General features: G+C 35.3%; 1 protein-coding gene across 1 annotated transcript; it reads left to right on the plus strand.

Moving 5' to 3' along the window:
* The first annotated feature begins 15,829 nt into the window (after nt 1-15,829).
* On the plus strand, nt 15,830-18,884 carry LOC139903655 (uncharacterized). Its single transcript, XM_071885819.1, has 4 exons — nt 15,830-17,197; nt 17,594-17,750; nt 18,008-18,507; nt 18,600-18,884. The coding sequence occupies exons 1-4, from the start codon at nt 15,830-15,832 to the stop codon at nt 18,882-18,884; spliced, it is 2,310 nt and encodes a 769-aa protein (XP_071741920.1).
* The last annotated feature ends 1,386 nt before the right edge of the window (nt 18,885-20,270 follow it).

Here is a 20,270-nt window from a genome sequence, read left to right on the forward strand (position 1 = left end):
AGCAAGTGGGTGACACAAAACCGCAAGTTTTGAGCTAAAATTTTCAAATCTGAAACCCACCAAACCCACAAAAATATTTTGCAAACACCGGTAAAGGGTTATTCCGGAAAACTTATCTAGGGTAAAAACTAGATTTCAAAAGATCAAATGTTTTCATAAAGATCCAATTTCCTTAATGGATCTAAATTTTTATAGTCATGTGGGACTGTAAACCATATCGTTACTACCATTGTTTATACCGCCGTATAGAAATCACTGATGTACAAAGTGTGAAGAATAAAGAAGTGATTCTAGTATTTCAAGACGATATTGCTTGAGGACAAGCAACGCTCAAGTGTGGGAATATTTGATAATGCTAAAAACGAACATATATTTCATAGCATTATTCCTCAAGAAAGACAAGCTTTTAGTTGCAATTGTTCTATTTACAAGTGATATTCGTTTAAATAATAAAAGGTGAAGACAAAAGACATGTTCGACGATTTGAAGACGCAAACGACCAAAAAGCTCAAAAGAACAAAAGACAATCAAAAAGGTTCCAATTATTGATAAGAAACGTCTCGAAATTACAAAAGTACAAGATTCAAAACGCAAAGTACAAGATATTAAATTGTACGCAAGGACGTTCGAAAATCCGGAACCGGGACCAGAGTCAACTCTTAACGCTCGACGCAACGGACTAAAAATTACAAGTTAACTATGTATATAAATATAATATAATATATAATTAATTATATTAATTATATATATATTATATATATATATTAAAAACCGTCGGCAGAGAAAACTCCAAGGACTGAGCTGTAAATACTATCTCCGCGACTCGCGGAGTTTGAAGAGCATTTTGCCGCGAGTCGCGGAGCCCCAATTTTCAACTCTGGCTATAAAGCCAACCGAATTCTGATCAAATTTCATATCTTATTTCATCTCTCTCTCAATATATACGTAATATATATATATATATTTATATTTTAATTTTAATTTTAATTATAATTCTAATAATAAGGGTATGTTAGCGAATGTTGTAAGGGTGTAAGTCAAAATTCTGTCCGTGTAACGCTACGCTATTTTTAATCATTGTAAGTTATGTTCAACCTTTTTACATTAATGTCTCGTAGCTAAGTTATTATTATGCTTATTTAAAACGAAGTAATCATGATGTTGGGCTAATTACTAAAATTGGGTAATTGGGCTTTGTACCATAATTGAGGTTTGGACAAAAGAACGACACTTGTGGAAATTAGACTATGGGCTATTAATGGGCTTTATATTTGTTTAACTAAATGAAAGTTTGTTAATGTTAATATAAAGATTTACAATTGGGCGTCCCTATAAATTACCGTATACACTCGATCGGACACGATGGGCGGGGTATTTATATGTACGAATAATCGTTCATTTAACCGGACACGGGAATGAATTAATAGCCACTAGAATAATTAAAACAGGGGTGAAATTACATTCAAGGGTAATTGGTGTAATTGTTAACAAAGTAGTAAAACCTTGGTTTACACGCAGTCGATAACCTGGTGTATTCATTAAACAAAGTATTAAAACCTTGTTACAATTCGAATCCCCAATTAGTTGGAATATTTATCTTCGGGTATAATAATAATTTGACAAGGACACTTGCAATTTATATTTATGACTGATGGACTGTTATGGACAAAAACCAGACGGACATATTAAATAATCCAGGACAAAGGACAATTAACCCATGGGAATAAAACTAAAATCAACATGTCAAACATCATGATTACGGAAGTTTAAATAAGCATAATTCTTTTATTTCATATTTAATTTCCTTTATTTTATATTTAATTGCACTTCTAATTATCGCACTTTTATTTATTTTATTTTATCGCACTTTTAATTATCGTACTTTTTAATTATCGCAAGTTTATTTTATCGCATTTTTATTATTCGCAATTTCATTATCATTATTTACTTTACACTTTAATTTAAGTCTTGTATTTATTTTATATTTTACATTAGGTTTTAACTGCGACTAAAGTTTTAAAATCGACAAACCGGTCATTAAACGGTAAAAACCCCCCTTTATAATAATAATATTACTTATATATATATTTGTATTTTTATAAAAGTAAACTAATATAGCGTTGAGCTTTGTTTAAAGATTTCCCTGTGGAACGAACCGGACTTACTAAAAACTACACTACTGTACGATTAGGTACACTGCCTATAAGTGTTGTAGCAAGGTTTAAGTATATCCATTCTATAAATAAATAAATATCTTGTGTAAAATTGTATCGTATTTAATAGTGTTTTCCTAGTAAAATAATAACTATTTTATATACACCTCGCATAACATCAAGTACTAGTTGATATCTAATGAAAATAAATTGTCATCCAAGGGGGAGTGTTATGATATTAAAGTCAAAAAGGTGGATGACAATTTCATATGAATCCAAATGAGCATGATAAATGTACAATAAATTATAGTATTATAAATACCCTTGAGATGTAAACATTCGATACACTTCTTACTGAATATATTTTCATATACTCACTTCTTTCATCTTCAATATCTATTAGTAGTCTATAGTCCATAATCAAGCCTAAAAGGTAGTTATAAACTCCTAAATCTTAGCAAGGACTACATTTTGAATTCTTTCTATTGTTTTATTCACAGTCAAGTAGGCTTTATATAGAGCCAAAAAAGTACATGTTCAAAAACAATCAACTGCCATACCACTTTGTCCACTACTTTGACCACTAGTATCTTGCACCACTTCATTATCCTAAACTTTCGGTCAAACTATCTCATACTACTTCAAAATAACACTTACTAATTAAACATCAATTAATCTAACAAATAAATAATAAATAATACGAGTACTAATTAAATTCTAACAATAAAAATTACCCAACAATCATCACATAAATTGCAGCGGATCGAATGCAAGTCCACTCCTCATTTATCAAACTAGACAAGGACTGGGATTCTCCGTTTCAAAACTCGTCAAATAAACACCGCGACTTTCTTTGGGACGAGGCAGTTTCTTAAAGTTTCCGGATCACCTCGCCCTTCAGTAAGTAGTTTTTCTTCAGTTAACTTTGTTAGCGCTCGAGTTGTGAATGATCCATTCGAAGATAAAGTCCAGCTCCATTGATCCGAGGATCTGGAATGACACAAAAACGATCCAACTAAATTAGATGAGGCAACCAGCTCATCCCTTGCACGCCTACTAGGTTCACGCTTCCATTTCCATGTGATATTGCATGAATTGTTGTTCCAAGTAACCCGATCCTTGACCTTTGCTTCCTGCTCAGATTTCAACCGAAAGAGTCTTCCGAATTTTTCTTTTAAACGTTCTCCACACATCCAAAGCTCCGTCCAAAAAAGAGTATTGGATCCGTCCCCGCCCTATTTAGAAAAGGAGTTACGAAATGATACTCCAGCTTGATCGATCAATGCCCCTGTTGGAGTACTATTTGTCAAGAGGCAGAACCCGACAATAAGCAACCAATGGATCCATTAATTATTTTAATATTTTTTACCCATAATGAATCGATTTCGGTTAAGAACCTCCATCACACTATTTTTCTAGTAATGACAAATTTTTACATTTGATTAAGCCAAGATTTAATCCCCCCGCCTCGAAAGGTAGGAGGATTTTATCACACTTTATCCATAAAATTTTGTTACCCGACCAGGAACCGCAGTTCTCCTCACCATCTCAATTTCATTTAACACACAAGGTGAGACACGTAAGATCGATAGAAAATATAACGGAAGACTATTGAGAACGGATTTGACAAGAGTTACACGACCCCCGAATAGATCGAAAGAGCTCTCCAATCTGAAAGCCTACTATTAAATTTATCAAGAACCGGCTTCCAATCTCCCATATTTCTCATCTTTGAACCAACCGGTAGACCGAAATGTGTGAATGAAAATGATTCGACATTACACCCAAAAAGATTTGCAACCCGACTCACCTCCTCATTTTCAACACCAACACCAAATTACTTTCTGCATGTTAATCTTTAGACCCGAACTAAGTTCAAAACAATGTAATAATTTGAATAGATTTCGAATGTTACCCGTTCCCCAATCTCCAAACAATATTGTATCATCGGCATATTGTAGATGAGACATATCACCTTATCCCGTTTACATCTTAGTTTATCCTATAACCAGTGGCGAGTTTAGATATAGCTCCGTGGGGTCACGAGACACCATCAGTTTAAAAAATTTTAGTAGAAAATACTATTTAAATTGTATAGGACACCACTAAATTTAACAGTATGACCCCATATATTTTTTCAGATTGATAATGTTTCTTTTAAATTCTATGAAACACCACTAAATTTAACTTCTCAGACTCCATATATGTTTCGAATTTTTATTTTTTTGAAAGTAAACTACCAATAAAATAGCATTTAAATATATTTAGTACGAAAAAAATTTCGGGACCCACTAAGTTACAATTATGGAATCACCACTTCCGAAAACGTACACATTCAAAAATCCTTACCTTTTAATCTTTAATCACTTAGACTGTGTTCTCGAGTTTTTTTAAGTGGAAAAGAATGGACAGGAGAAGGAAAGAGATAAAAATGATAGAAAGGAATGTAATGTAAAATAAATTATGTGCATTCTCGAGTTGGAAGGAATATGAAAGAAAGGAAAAAAAAATTACTTATTTGTATTATTGAATTAGATCAAAAAGAATAAAAATGAAATAAAAAATTAACTATTTACATTATACCTTTTCAAATAAAAAGCACTCTGTAGTTTATTGTCCATTGCAAATTGCAAATATGATCGTGTTTCAAAAGAAGAAAGCATTTTTCCAAAATACTTTATAATATAGTAACACTAATATACTGTATAATAATATATTTTATTATTTTATTATATATATTAGATTATATATAGGGGTAGGATCAATGGAGAAGTAACCAATTGGGGGAAGCGGGGAGAAGCATTTTTTTTTTCGTTTTTTTTTTTGGAATTTTTTTCCGACATCAAGATCACACGAAAATATGAACATTTAGAAAAGACACTTCGTGATGAATGTTATTATTTAGGCGAAAAAACGATCGACAAAAATAACATTCAAGATAAGATTGTTCGCGAAGAATGTGAACGTTTTTTTTCATGTTTTGTGAAGTAAAATTTAGCCCGATTTAGAGTTTAGGGTTTAGGGTTTGGTGTTTTGGGTTTATTCCATAATCCCAAAACACCAAACCCTAAACCCTAAACTCTAAATCGTTCGTGTTAAAAACTCAATATAAATCCTAAATCTAAACCCTAAACCCTAAGTTTCTAAACCCTAATATCTAAACCTTATAAACCCTAATATCTAAACCCTAATATCTAAACCGTAATATCTAAAATATCAACATACGCTCGAAAAACACGATAATTGTTATATATATTACTTCTTCGAGCGTTTTCCCGCCAAAATAAAAATATTTATCACAAAGTGTCTATATTAAATGTTCATATTTTCATCCAATCTATAATGTTCGTGAACAAAGTTTTTTTAAAAACGAAAAAAAATTGATTTCTCCCGATTGGTTACTTCCCCTTGATCCAACCAATATATATATATATATATATATATATATATATATATATATATATATATATATATATATAATGGTTGTCATATAACGTAGTTTTGTAAGGGTTGTCATATAACATTATATAATGCTGTTACCCATATTCACTTTTCCATATATATATATATATATATATATATATAATTATTTATTATTATTATTATATATAATATATAATATGATATGATATATAATAGAATACTCCGTATACATTAACATTATTGTACAGAAACTTAAACTATTGCAATTAAAGATTGTTACAAAAGTCAAGATGGATGTTTCATTATCGCATGCAAAAAAATTTAGAGAGATGCCGTGAAGGGGAAAAGTAATACACAACAATGATAATAAAGTTAAAAGGGATAAAATGGTCGTTTAATATGAAACAAATGTTTTCCTCTCATTTCATCCCAATTTTGGATGGATTATAATCTAAACAATAATCCAATGGACTTGCCTCTCAAACTCTTTTCTTTCTATCCCTTTCATCTTATAAAAAAAAAAAAAATCAAGAATACATAATTAGTCTTCTCTCCCTTCAAACTTTTTCCTTTCCTTCTCAAAAAAAACTTAGCCTTATATTATTCACAAAAATTTACGCATAAAGTAGAGGGAAAAATGTCACGCTTGACTCTTACAAAGGAGAAATTTTCATACATTACTCATATATATACTACTACTATTTGTCATATATGAATATGGGGGGTCATGTATCCATTTTATGATTTTGATAGATCCATTATACTTTTACATTATTATTATTATTATTATCTAAAATACCCTTATATGTGTAAAATAAATAAGTGAATTTGAGTAGGGATGATAATGAATCGGAGACAAATTAGGTGAGTCTATATCCATATCCATATCCATTTAATTTTTAAAATCCATATCCATAGCCATATCAATTTAAATATAAGTCATACATCTATATTCATATCCGTTGGATAAAGCTGGTAAATGAATGTCCGTTGGATGTTAAGTTTTTATAAAAATATTCCTATTATGAAATGAAATCATCAAAGTATTTTTAAAAAGTACATGTAATATATGCAATATATATTAATTTAATATTATTCACATAGTTGTATCTTCACAATTTATACTTTTGATAACATTTTATTAATTTATAGTGTACATATATAAGGATGTATACATGTAAACACATATATTTAAGTAATTATGTACATATTTATATGTATATATGTATTTCGGGTGGTAAATGGATATATCCATGGATGATAAATTATCATCCATATCCGATCCAATATTTTTTTGCATCATCCATATCAATATCCATTTATTATCCATTTAGATCATCCATATATATTTAAATAAATCGGATCGGATGGATATCCGATGAATCAGACATCTATTGCCATCCCCAGATGCAGGGGCGGACCAAAGAAGGGGCAGGGTGGGGCGCCCACCTCCAGTGGATTTGCAATTATTAGTGCAATTTTTTTTTGGTTTTTCGATTTTGCGCCCGGTGAATTTTCTTTTTTGCCCCAAACCCTTCATATTTTGCCCAAAATCTCCATATTTTACCCAAATGGAGATTTTGCCCAAAATCTCCATATTTTACCCAAAAACCTTCGTATTTTGCCCCAAAACCTCCATATTTTGCAAAAAAAATCCTTACGTTTTAAAAAAAAAAATCGCTCCCGGTGAAACAATTTCCTGACTCCGCCACCGCCTAGATGTGAGAGAAATATTAAGGATATTTTTGGGAAACAAAGTAAAAAAGTTAGCGCATGTATTAAATATGGTTGTGGAAGTATCATCTTTGAAAATGTTATTGAGTACATATTATTAGACAGAAATAGTGTCGTCTAATCATAGAAAATCTCTATAAAAAAAAAATTCTTATAATATACACTCCGGAAAACGGAGTAAATAAGATAAGAATAAGATTGGGTCTCATTTATTTATAACGTGAAACCACTAATCTCTGGTGCTCGAAAGGAACCCAACGTTTGATGGTTTAATTTGTTGGTCCCCAAGTTCTTAAAGTGAGGATGTAATAATTGGTTTGATGTTAGGTGGAGCTTCATTTTAAACATGAACTAGAGTGTGATCATTTTTTTGTTTCTTAGTAGTTAATTTTTCTTATAAAAAATTAAAACTTTCATCAATGTTTTTGGACTGATCTAGTTAACCAAAGCTAAAGTAGATGGCTAGTTTTTCTCCTTGCACAATAGCACAAGTTTGCCTATGGTAAATTTATTTATTTGACTGTTTATTATTGAATGGTTTTCTACACGTCTTAATTTATTTCTTCGTAGACTGGAAATTAATTATTTGTCCGTTCTTTTATTTGAGTGTTGAATCATGGGATCATCTTTTTATTTCCACACGTCTTAACTTACCAACGAGCTAGTAGCTCAGTAGTACCCGTTACCTTAAAAGTTGGGCCCATGTGAGGAATCATTTGAGAATATGGTGCAGGTTCGAGTCCCGAGAGGATCAAGTATTTATATTTGCCACTCTGCGTAAGTCTATATTGATTGACTCGTTTGTGCCACTCATAGGGTATTCGTGATGGGAAAATAATCACAACGGGCAATCTACAAAGCGGAAACAAACCCGTTTGACAAGCATTTCCCGACCCGTATGAACCCGTGAGGAAACTAACAAACAAGCTATATCAAAACCAACCTAAATCAGTCCCAATTTAGTACCAAATCAGCTAATAACAATAATCGAGCACACACAATACACACGAGAATTTTTACGTGGAAAACCTCTCAAAATCGAGAGTAAAAACCACGGGACTCGTAAGCCACTTAAATTCCACTATCATCAACAAAGAGAACAATACAATAGGTCTTCTCTAGATCATATAGAGGTATACAACATCATCATACTCTTGAACTACAACAATCAACAAGTATATGAACAACCTAAAAAGACAAAAGAGGAATTATCTCACCCAAAAATCTGCTCTCTGTTCCAGCAGCAAGAACACGACCTACAGACCTTATTAGACGAATTCAACGGTTGAAAATGTTGGCACTGATGTCAGGAAGACACAGTCCAAAATTTGTGAAGATTCAACGGTCGGATCTCCGGGGATCGAAGGTTTTCTGGCCTGCTGTCACTGTAGACGGGAATTGGGGTTTTGACTCTTTTTCTTGATCTCTCTTGCACTCTTGATAATGAAAACAGCTGCAACTTGATGTTTTAAGATGCCCTCCTATGCTTGACCAAGTCAACCAAGCAATGGGCCTAATTTTTGTTGGGCTTGGGCTTGTTAATACTTACTCATATTTGGAAACCCAATAACAAAACCCAACAAATCTCCCCCTTTCCAATTATGAGGAAGGAATCGCCATCCCGGCGATCGAGCAACATACCTTGAGCTTCTCACTTGCTAAAGCCTTTGTGAACATGTCGGAACCATTATCATCGGTGTGAACTTTATCAAGTTCAAACGAACCATCTTCAAGACGTTCTCTAATCCAATGATACCGCACATCTATATGTTTTGTCCGCTTATGATACATAGAATTTCTAGCCAAATGAATCGCACTCTCATTATCACAAAGAACCACATATCGTGATTGCTTAAACCCAAGGTCTTGTAGAAACCTTTTCATCCACAATAGTTCTTTGCACGCTTCTGTTGCTGCCATATATTCAGCCTCGGTCATAGACAATGCAACACACTTTTGTAACCTTGATTGCCATGAAACTGCTCCCCCTGCGAAAGTCATCAAATATCCAGAAGTGGATTTCATGTTATCTTTGTTTCCTGCCATATCTGAGTCTGTATAACCAACAAGCATCGGCTCTCCATTTCCGAATGTGATACCTAACTTTGAAGTACCTCGTAAGTATCTCATAATCCATTTAACCGCTTCCCAATGCTTCTTACCCGGATTTGACATAAACCGACTAACAACACCTACCGCATGAGCTATATCAGGCCTAGTACACACCATAGCATACATCAAGCTACCAACTGCTGACGCATATGGAACTATATCCATCTCCTCAACATCCTCCTTTGAAGTAGGACAATCTCTTTCTGTTAGCTTAAAGTTGTTTGTAAGAGGGGAACTAACCACTTTAGCATTCTTCATGTTGAATCTACTTAGCACCTTTTCAATGTATTGCTCTTGTGATATATGTAACGTCTTAGCACCTCTATCTCTAGAAATCCGAATGCCAAGAATCTGTTTTGCTGGCCCCAAGTCTTTCATAGCAAAAGAATTGCTCAATTCTCGCTTCAACTGCGCAATTCTTTTAATATTTTTACCAACAATCAACATATCATCAACGTTTAACAACAATATGATGAAATCATCATCACCAAACATCTGAAAGAAAACACAATGATCTGAAGTTGTCTTTCGGTAGCCTTGCTTTCCTATAACCGATTCAAACTTCTTATACCACTGTCTCGGTGCTTGCTTCAACCCATATAAACTTTTCTGAAGTCTACAAACATAATTTTCTTTACCCTTAACCCGAAAACCTTCAGGTTGCATCATGTAGATTTCCTTATCCAAATCACCGTGAAGAAAAGCAGTCTTGACATCCATCTGTTCAACCTCAAGATCAAGACTAGCAGCTAATCCAAGAACCACTCGAATAGATCCCATCTTCACAACCGGTGAGAAAATCTCATCAAAATCAATACCCTTTTTCTGGCTGAATCCTTTAACGACTAACCTAGCTTTGTACCTTGGTTGTGAAGTAAGCTCATCTGTCTTCACTTTGAATACCCATTTGTTTCTCAAAGCTCTCTTGCCTTTAGGTAACTTCACCAGCTCATAAGTATTGTTCTCATGCAAGGAATTCATCTCATCTTGCATAGCTTCACCCCACTCTTTCTTATGCTCATCTTTCATTGCTTCTGAATAACATTCTGGCTCTCCCCCATCAGTAACTAATACATACTCATCAGCAGAATAGCTAACAGAAGGATGACGGTCTCGGGTAGACCGCCTAAGTGGGACAAATGGGGGCACATCTGGTACTGGAATCTCTACCTGTTCCGGAGCATAATCATCATCAGTACCATGTTCATCATTATGAACATCATCTCCAACATGTTGTGGAGTAACTGGATCCAAATCAACAAGATCAGCACTAGGTTGAGGAACTGAATCTGCCTTATCAACATCTTTTAACATCTGATCTTCTGTAAATACAACATCTCGGCTTCGTACGAGTTTCTTCTGAACTGGATCATATAACCTGTACCCAAAATCATCTTCACCATAGCCGAGGAATACACATGGCTTAGTCTTCATATCAAGCTTTGACCTCTCATCTTTGGGAACATGAACAAAAGCTTTACATCCAAAAACTCGTAAATGGCGGTAAGAAACATCTTTTCCGCTCCAAACCCTGTTAGGAACATCAAAACGCAAAGGAACACAAGGGGTTAGATTAATAATATGAACTGCCGTATTTAAAGCCTCACCCCAAAAGGAATCAGACAACCCTGCATGTGAAAGCAAACATCTAACTCTCTCAACCAAAGTTCTGTTCATCCTCTCTGCTAAGCCATTCAACTGAGGTGTCTTTGGTGGAGTCTTTTGATGCCGAATACCATTCTCCTTACAGTAAGCATCAAATCTGCCAATGTATTCACCGCCATTATCAGTCCGAATACACTTGAGTTTCTTCCCCGTTTGCCTTTCAACTAGTGCATGAAATTCTTTAAACTTCTCATATACTTGATCCTTTGACTTTAAGGTATAAACCCACACCTTCCTGGAATGATCATCGATGAATGTAACAAAGTAGAAACATCCACCAAGTGTCCTAGTCTTCATAGGCCCACAAACATCTGAATGCACTAGATCAAGTATGTTCTCCATTCGAAAAGGAGAATGACTCTTAAACGCAACTCTCGTCTGTTTACCTGCCAAACAGTGAGAACACTTACTCAAATTAATATCACTAACACCCGACAACACATTCTTCTTAAACAAGATAGACATCCCCTTTTCACTCATGTGGCCAAGTCTTTTATGCCACAACTCAGTAGAATCAACATTGTCCACTGCGTTAACAATGTTCTGGATAATCTTCGGACGCGTGATGTATAATCTTGAGTCTTTCTTGCCTCTTCCCACTATCATAGAACCAAGAGTTAGTTTCCAAATACCATTACCAAAACCGTTATAATAACCATCATCATCAAGAATGCCTGTTGAAATAACATTAAGTCTCATATCCGGAACATGTTTTACATTATGCAAAACTAACTCCATTCCCGTGTCAAATTTCAAACAAACATCTCCAATACCAACGATCTTTGATAACCCGACATTACCCATCCTAGCAAATCCATAGTCACCTGGAGTGTAAGATGAGAAGTGATCTCTACAAATTGCAACATGACATGTAGCACCACTATCAACAATCCAACTCGTGTCATCATGAGTAAGATTGATCATATCATAATCAATACAAACAAAGAACTCATCTGTGATAGCGTTAACTTCAACCTTATCATCATCACCACCATCACTTTTCTTTTGTTTATTCTTGTCATATGCCTTTTTCTTCTCATTCTTCAACTTTGGACAATACCACTTTGTGTGCCCCTTTTCATGACAATTATAACACTCAACATTAGCAAATTTGCCTTTGCGTGAGCTGCTACGATGATTGCCTCTTTTACCCTGACCTCTACTATGACTTCTCCCCCGCGTTTCTGTGACCAAGATATCTGACTATGAAGAGGAACCTTGTGACTTTCTTCTCATCTCTTCATTCAAAATACTACCCTTAGCCAATTCCATGGTGATAGTACCATTCGGTGCAGAGTTGGACAAAGATGTCCTAAAAGTCTCCCAAGAGTCCGGTAATGTACCAAGTAACTAGAGACCCTGAATCTCATCCTCAAACTTGATACCCATACCTGCAAGCTGATTTATAATACCCTGATATGCATTTAGGTGATCTGTAATAGGAGTCCCATCATGGTACTTCAAAGCCATCATCTGCTTAATTAAGAACAACTTGTTATTCCCAGTCTTTCGTTCATATAACTGCTCAAGCTTTTTCCATAAGGCTTTAGCATCAGTCTCCCCAGTAATATGGTTCACTACATTATCATCAACCCACTGTCGAATATACCCACATACTTGTCTATGCAAAATTTTCCATTGAGCATCAGATTTTTCCTCAGGTTTATCCTCAGTAAAAACAGGCAAATAATAATCTTTTACATAAAGAAGATCCTCCATCTTGCCTTTCCAAACATGATAATTTGAACCATTTAAACTAATCATCTTACTTGTATTAGCTTCCATCTTTCACACAAGTCAAATCAAATAACCTAGCTCTTGATACCAATTTGATGGGAAAATAATCACAACGGGCAATCTACAAAGCGGAAACAAACTCGTTTGACAAGCATTTCCCGACCCGTATGAACCCGTGAGGAAACTAACAAACAAGCTATATCAAAACCAACCTAAATCAGTCCCAATTTAGTACCAAATCAGCTAATAACAATAATCGAGCACACACAATACACACGAGAATTTTTACGTGGAAAACCTCTCAAAATCGAGAGTAAAAATCACGGGACTCGTAAGCCACTTAAATTCCACTATCATCAACAAAGAGAACAATACAATAGGTCTTCTCTAGATCATATAGAGGTATACAACATCATCATACTCTTGAACTACAACAATCAACAAGTATATGAACAACCTAAAAAGACAAAAGAGGAATTATCTCACCCAAAAATCTGCTCTCTGTTCCAGCAGCAAGAACACGACCTACAGACCTTATTAGACGAATTCAACGGTAGAAAATGTTGGCACTGATGTCAGGAAGACACAGTCCAAAAATTGTGAAGATTCAACGGTCGGATCTCCGGAGATCGAAGGTTTTCTGGCCTGCTGTCACTGTAGACGGGAATTGGGGTTTTGACTCTTTTTCTTGATCTCTCTTGCACTCTTGATAATGAAAACAGCTGCAACTTGATGTTTTAAGATGCCCTCCTATGCTTGACCAAGTCAACCAAGCAATGGGCCTAATTTTTGTTGGGCTTGGGCTTGTTAATACTTACTCATATTTGGAAACCCAATAACAAAACCCAACAATTCGGTGTAGGTATTTCACATGCATTAGACTTTTACAAGGTAAGTTTGGTGGATTGTCATAGGCAACACGGGGTTTCCGTGTCTGTGTCGGTCTACACATTTTGAGGATCTTATTTCTTGTAACATGGCTCAATTGGTTTGGTCGTGTATTAGCAAGTGGTTTAATCATCATTGGCCTCATTGTACTTCTATAGAAAACGTCTTTGGTATAATCATCACCTCATTATTGTGCATCTGGCATCAGAGTACTTTCATTTCTCATACCAATAAGAAATGTTGATATTTTTGACAATGTTAGGCTTTCTACTTGAAGGTGAAAATATAGAGGTTGTAACATCTTTGAGTGAAACTAATGACTTGGCCTTTATAATTTGCTTTAGCTTCTTGCTAGTCTTTTTTAATACATCTTATCGTTTTTAAAACAAATTATTTGTACTATACACGAAGAAAAGAAACTCTACAATATACATAATCAAGAACGACTTTTTATCATTATAGTAAAGAAGTTGTGTAAACAAAGTTGATTAATGAATATTGTTTAGAAAACCTTATGGAAAGTGTTAATCATTAATTGCTACCTGAAGGAACCTACTTATATTTCAGATTTTAGAATTTTAGATAATTAAACATTTTTGAATACACAACAGAACATCCCTTTAATCTTTTCTATTAAGGACTTTCTATACTCGTGGCGGAGCTTGAACGTTGCGGTAGGAGGGGCCAAAATTTTTCTAATGTGTGATATGTTTTTTAGCAAGAAAAAACGCTAACTTTGGTGGACAAAGTTGCATATTTTATACACATTTTTGGTGACAATATCGATCCTAATTGTACATCATCTAAGTTAACTTCTTAAATTCTAGTTTTAAACTTGATTTCAATGTAAAAATGCCCAAGAGATGTGCAAAAAATGAAGTAATTGTTGATGAAAACAAATCTGCGCTCCTCACCATTTTCGTAATGTCTACTTCATACGAACTCCGATTTAGTTGATTCAAAAGCCCAAATGTCCGTAACTCAAAAGGCTACAAAATACTATTACTTACTGGAACTTCTGGAGGGGCGAGAGCCCCTTCCTTCCCCTATAAAGTTCAGCCCCAATTCTATACATAAGTTGATTAAAGTTGAATAATATTATGTTAATGTTAATTACTGTAACCATAAAAATATACTCGTTTATTTTAAGCGTATTTAAATATAATTATTTATGTTATGACATTTATAATATGCAACTATTCGACTTGCATTATGCGTAATAAAATTGTGTGCCACAAACCAAGGTTCCAAAACTCGCTATTCGGAGAGTATTCGGTCGAGATTATGGAAGGAGTAATCAGCAATTTGAGAATTAATCGAGGATTAATCGGATTGTACCTTTTATAATTTAAATAATAAATTTCAAAATTATATGTGTAAATATAGAAAAAAACCATAAACATAAATTTTAACATAATTGTTTAGAATTGTTTATTTTGTTCAAAAATTCTATTTTAATTTAAACTCATGTTCAAATGTTCCGAATTTGACTTTCATCAACTATTATCAACAAATTCTAGTTTGACCTATTAACCAACATTAATGATTAATTATACGGATTTTGGGAAATCGGAACAAATTAATCTTAAAAGGCATAATCGGGAATTAATGGGAGTAATCGGGATTTTTTTACTACGGTGCCACAAACTATAAGATAATAAAATGTATAATATGATATACTAGTAAAAGGACCCATGGAACTACGGAGTTGTTTAAACGAAACAATTTCATGATATGTTTTAGGTATTCAGTGATTGTAAATGCTAAATGTTAGAATGTTCAAAGAATAGGATCAGAATGAAAACCATTCATCATTTCCATATTTAGAGTTCGACAGCAAGGCTACAATCAATTCCAACGGCTAGTATTTCCATTGAATACTTTCCAAGAATAGTTAGGCTCCATTCCAAAGATAGGCCTTTGTAATTGTATAAATAGAGTAGTTGTGTTTCATTGTATTCACCAATTCAAGCATTATAATTATAATACAATCAATGAATACAGTTTTATGTGTTTTTATTCTTAATATAGCATCAGAGCTGTGTTGCTGATCCTGGGATCGCCATCACAATCAACTCAATCATTTGCCTTTTTTTTCCTGTTTTTAATCAATCACCATGGCAGAATCCGACAACTCAAACAACCAACTCATTACTGAGTTAACCAGCCAACTGGCCAAACTATTCCAAATCCAAACCCAAAACAACAATGAAACACAAACACACAGGCTATCTGATGGCCTGAAAATCAGCATTATGCTGGATAATTCGAATTTCTCACTATGGTCCCGGATGATGAAGGTTGCAATCGGGGGTAAATCCGATGCCCTCCTGAATCATCTAACCGAGGATCCTCCTGCAAACAACAGCCCAAAGTGGAATCAAGAAGATCTGGTGGTGTTTTCATGGCTTATTCAGAATATCGAGCCTCAAATAGCAACAAACTTGACTCAATTTCCAACTGCAAAAGCATTATGGAATGCCCTGATCACCACCTACAGTTCAGGTAAAGATAAACTCCAAACCTTTGATTTACATGCCAAAGCCTACAACATCCGACAAGGAGGTAAAACCTTAGAGGAATTGTGGCTAGCAATACAAGGGATATGGGGGGAAATCGACATTAGGGATCCAAATCCTATGGAATTACCCAGTGATATTATCAAACATAATAATATTAGGTCTGAACAGAAACTGTTTCAATTTCTAAATGCCCTAGACCACAAACACGATAATATCAAAAGGGAACTCCTTCGATTAGAGCCCTTACCCACTGCTGAAGCAGCATATGCTGCCATACGCAAAGAAAATGCCAATCAGACCATACTTGGTGCAAAAACTGGAACAACAAGCAACTCTGGTATTGGTACCGGCTTAATCTCATCTACATCCCAAGATTTAGATGGAGTTGTTCTTATAACAAGAAACCAACTACGGCCAAATACCAATCAATTTGCATACAAAGATAAAAACAAAGACAAAGACCAACTGGAATGCACCGAGTGTGGGATGAAACGTCACACAAGGGATCAGTGTTTCAAAGTAATTGGGTATCCAGATTGGTGGGCCGATGGCCATAAAAAAGGAAAAACAGCTGTAGCGACGGTGGCGGCTACCAGAGGTAACCCAGAGGTCAACAACTCCGGCGCTACCACTAAAGGATTCTGGTTACTCGCCACTGAGCAACCGTCATCATCCGGAGGTAAATCGGAGTTAGGGTTTGGTTCACCCACTCCTTCTTCTCCACTGATTAAAATTAACAAGATTAGGGTTGTATCATCACCCAAATCAAATACATCAAACCAACAGGACAAATTAGGGTTTGAATCACCCAATTCTTCCAAAATGCCCAAATCGCCCAAATCAGATGGAGGTGGAGCAGATAACATGAACGGGCTAGGGTTAGGGTTGGGATATACCCATATTCGTTTAAACCCCCCCTTACCTGATAATTTACAAAAGACCCCCCCCCCATTTCTGTTACTGGTCCTTCAAATAAAGAAAGTTTTAAAACTAAACCCCCTGAATTTCCTGATCCGTATAAACAGTCTTATAAAAATAAAAATCAGTCATCCGTTAATATTGTGTCAAATAAGTTTCAAAAGAACGAATGGATTATCGATTGTGGGGCAACCGACACCATGACCTTTGAAAAAAAATGATATAAAATCTTTATCAACAACCAATAAAAAACAAATAAAAACCTCAAATGGTGGTGGCGTACATGTTAAAGGAGGGGGAACCATCGAAATATCACCGACCTTAAAATTAAAAAATTGTTTGTACGTTCCCGCCCTTTCTCACAAATTATTGTCCGTTAGTCACGTCACAAAAGAACTTAATTGTACTATGTTGTTACACCCTACCTTTTGTATCTTACAGGACATCAGAACGGAGAAAATCATTGGTCGTGGTACTGAACGAGATGGACTATACTATGTTGATGAAGTTACTCGAGACGAAAATGTCATGCTAGCTCACGGATCCTCTGACAGACAGGCTTGGTTGTGGCATAGACGTCTTGGTCACCCTTCTGCTGGTTATCTAAATATTTTATTTCCTAGATTTTTCCTTCAAATAAAAATATTAAGTGTGAGACTTGTATTTTGGCTAAAAGCCACCAAAACTCTTTTAAGACAAGTATTTCAAGGACCAAACGTCCTTTTTCTTTAGTTCATTCTGATGTATGGGGACCCGCTAGGGTTAATGGGGGACATAATTTGCGATATTTTTTATTATTTATTGATGATTGTACACGTATGACGTGGACATATTTTTTGACAAACAAATCTGAAGTGTTTGATAAATTCACCGATTTTCACGCAATGATTAAAACTCAATTTCAAAGTAGCTTACAGGTTCTAAGGTCTGACAATGGAGGTGAATTTATCAATGCTCAAATGAAACGTTTTTGCCAAGACAACGGTATTATTCACCAAACCTCGTGCCCTCACACTCCACAACAAAACGGAGTGGCCGAGCGAAAAAATCGAATATTACTAGAAATAACTCGGCCCTTAATGATCGAATCTAAAGTTCCTAAATCATTCTGGCCCGAAGCTGTTGCTACAGCAACTTACCTTGTTAATAGGCTTCCTACGAGAGCCCTCGACCTTCAAAACCCTATCCAAACCCTATCTAAATTTTTAAACCCCCTTCCCATCTTGTTCTCCAACCCCGCATATTTGGATGCTCTGTGTTTGTTCATATACCGAAAAATGAACGAACCAAGCTTGATGCTTGTGCTGAAAAATGCGTCTTTTTCGGGTATGGAGTTAATCAAAAGGGGTACAGATGTTATAGTCCCAAAAGAAAACACATATTCATAACCATGAACTGTGATTTCTTGGAGACTGAGTACTTCTATGCTACCCAACACACGAGTTAGGGGGAGGTGATATCCGATGACACTGTGAGTTGGCTAGATATTCTGTCATCAGAAGAAATAACTCATGGTACTCTACCTGTCAGTTCCACAACCGAGGATCTACCCGAAACTGAGGTAAGTACAGATATTCTTGAAAATATTCTTGAAATTGAAAATACTAATCATGAAAATGAAGAAGACTTGTCAGAACAGCAACAATCTGCAGGACAGGAACAATCTACAGGTTACTCTGAACCCGAAATCATTGAAACTACTGAACAACAAACAGTGAACGAACAACCATAAACAGTGAACGAACAACCATACCAACTTCCACCAAGAATAACCAGAGGTATCCCACCAAAGAGATATTCTCCCGAAAGGGAACCTCGAAGGTCAAGATATCCAATGGCAAACATCGTCAAAGGAAACCTATCAATAAAGGTCAAACAATTCACTTCCGCATTATACTCTGAGAAAATTCCCAACTCAGTAGAAGAAGCTCTAAAGTCTCCTCACTGGAGGAAAGCGATGGATATTGAAATAGAAGCTCTCAAAGCAAATAATACATGGGAAAAATGTGTCCTTCCAGAATCAAAGAAACCAGTTGGTTGCCGATGGGTCTTTACAATAAAACACAAAGCTGATGGTACCATTGAAAGATACAAAGCTCGACTTGTAGCTAAAGGCTATACTCAGACCTATGGTATTGATTATTCTGAAACTTTTTCACCAGTAGCAAAAATCGATACTATCAGAGTCCTGTTCTCAGTAGCTGCAAACAAAGACTGGCCACTTCATCAGTTTGACGTAAAAACGCCTTTCTACATGGAGAACTCAAGGAAGAGGTCTACATGGAAGGCCCTCCCGGTTTTGCATCCGACTTCAAAGAAAGGGAAGTCTGCCTCCTAAAAAATCTCTTTATGGGTTAAAACAATCCCCTCGGGCTTGGTTTGGGCGCTTTACTTTAGCAATGAAAAAATATGGTTTCAAACAAAGTAACTCTGATCATACTCTGTTTTTAAAAAGGAAAAATAAACGTATTACATGTCTCATCATTTATGTTGACGACATGATTATCACAGGGGATGATCAAGAGGAAATTTCAAAACTAAAATCAAACTTATTTAAAGAATTTGAAATGAAAGACCTCGGAGGACTCAAATATTTTTTTGGAATTGAAGTCCTACGATCCCCACAAGGAATTTTTATATGCCAAAAGAAATATATTCTCGATCTTCTTGCTGAAACAGGAATGGTTGATTGCAAGCCCGCAGACACTCCAATGATTCAAACCAAAGACTATACATAGAAGCCGATGCAAAACCAGCTGATCGAAGTCAGTACCAAAGAATTGTGGGAAAACTAATCTACCTTGCTCATACCCGTCCAGACATAGCACATGATGTGGGAGTGGTTAGTCAATTCTTGCACCAACCACAACGTCATCATATGGATACAGTCTAGAGAATCATCAGATATCTAAAGGGAACAGCAGGTGATGGAGTCATGTTCAAAAAGAATGATCACCTAGAAACACAGATTTTCACAGATGCAGGCTACGAGGGAGAAAAAGGAGATCGGAAATCGACATCCGAATATTTTGCCCTTGTTGGAGGCAACTTAGTTACATGGAGAAGCAGGAAACAAAAAGTGGTTGCTCTATCTAGTGCTGAGGCCGAATTTCGAGGA

The sequence above is a fragment of the Rutidosis leptorrhynchoides genome, chromosome 1, assembly GCF_046630445.1.
Source record: "Rutidosis leptorrhynchoides isolate AG116_Rl617_1_P2 chromosome 1, CSIRO_AGI_Rlap_v1, whole genome shotgun sequence".
Taxonomy (NCBI): Eukaryota; Viridiplantae; Streptophyta; class Magnoliopsida; order Asterales; family Asteraceae; genus Rutidosis; species Rutidosis leptorrhynchoides.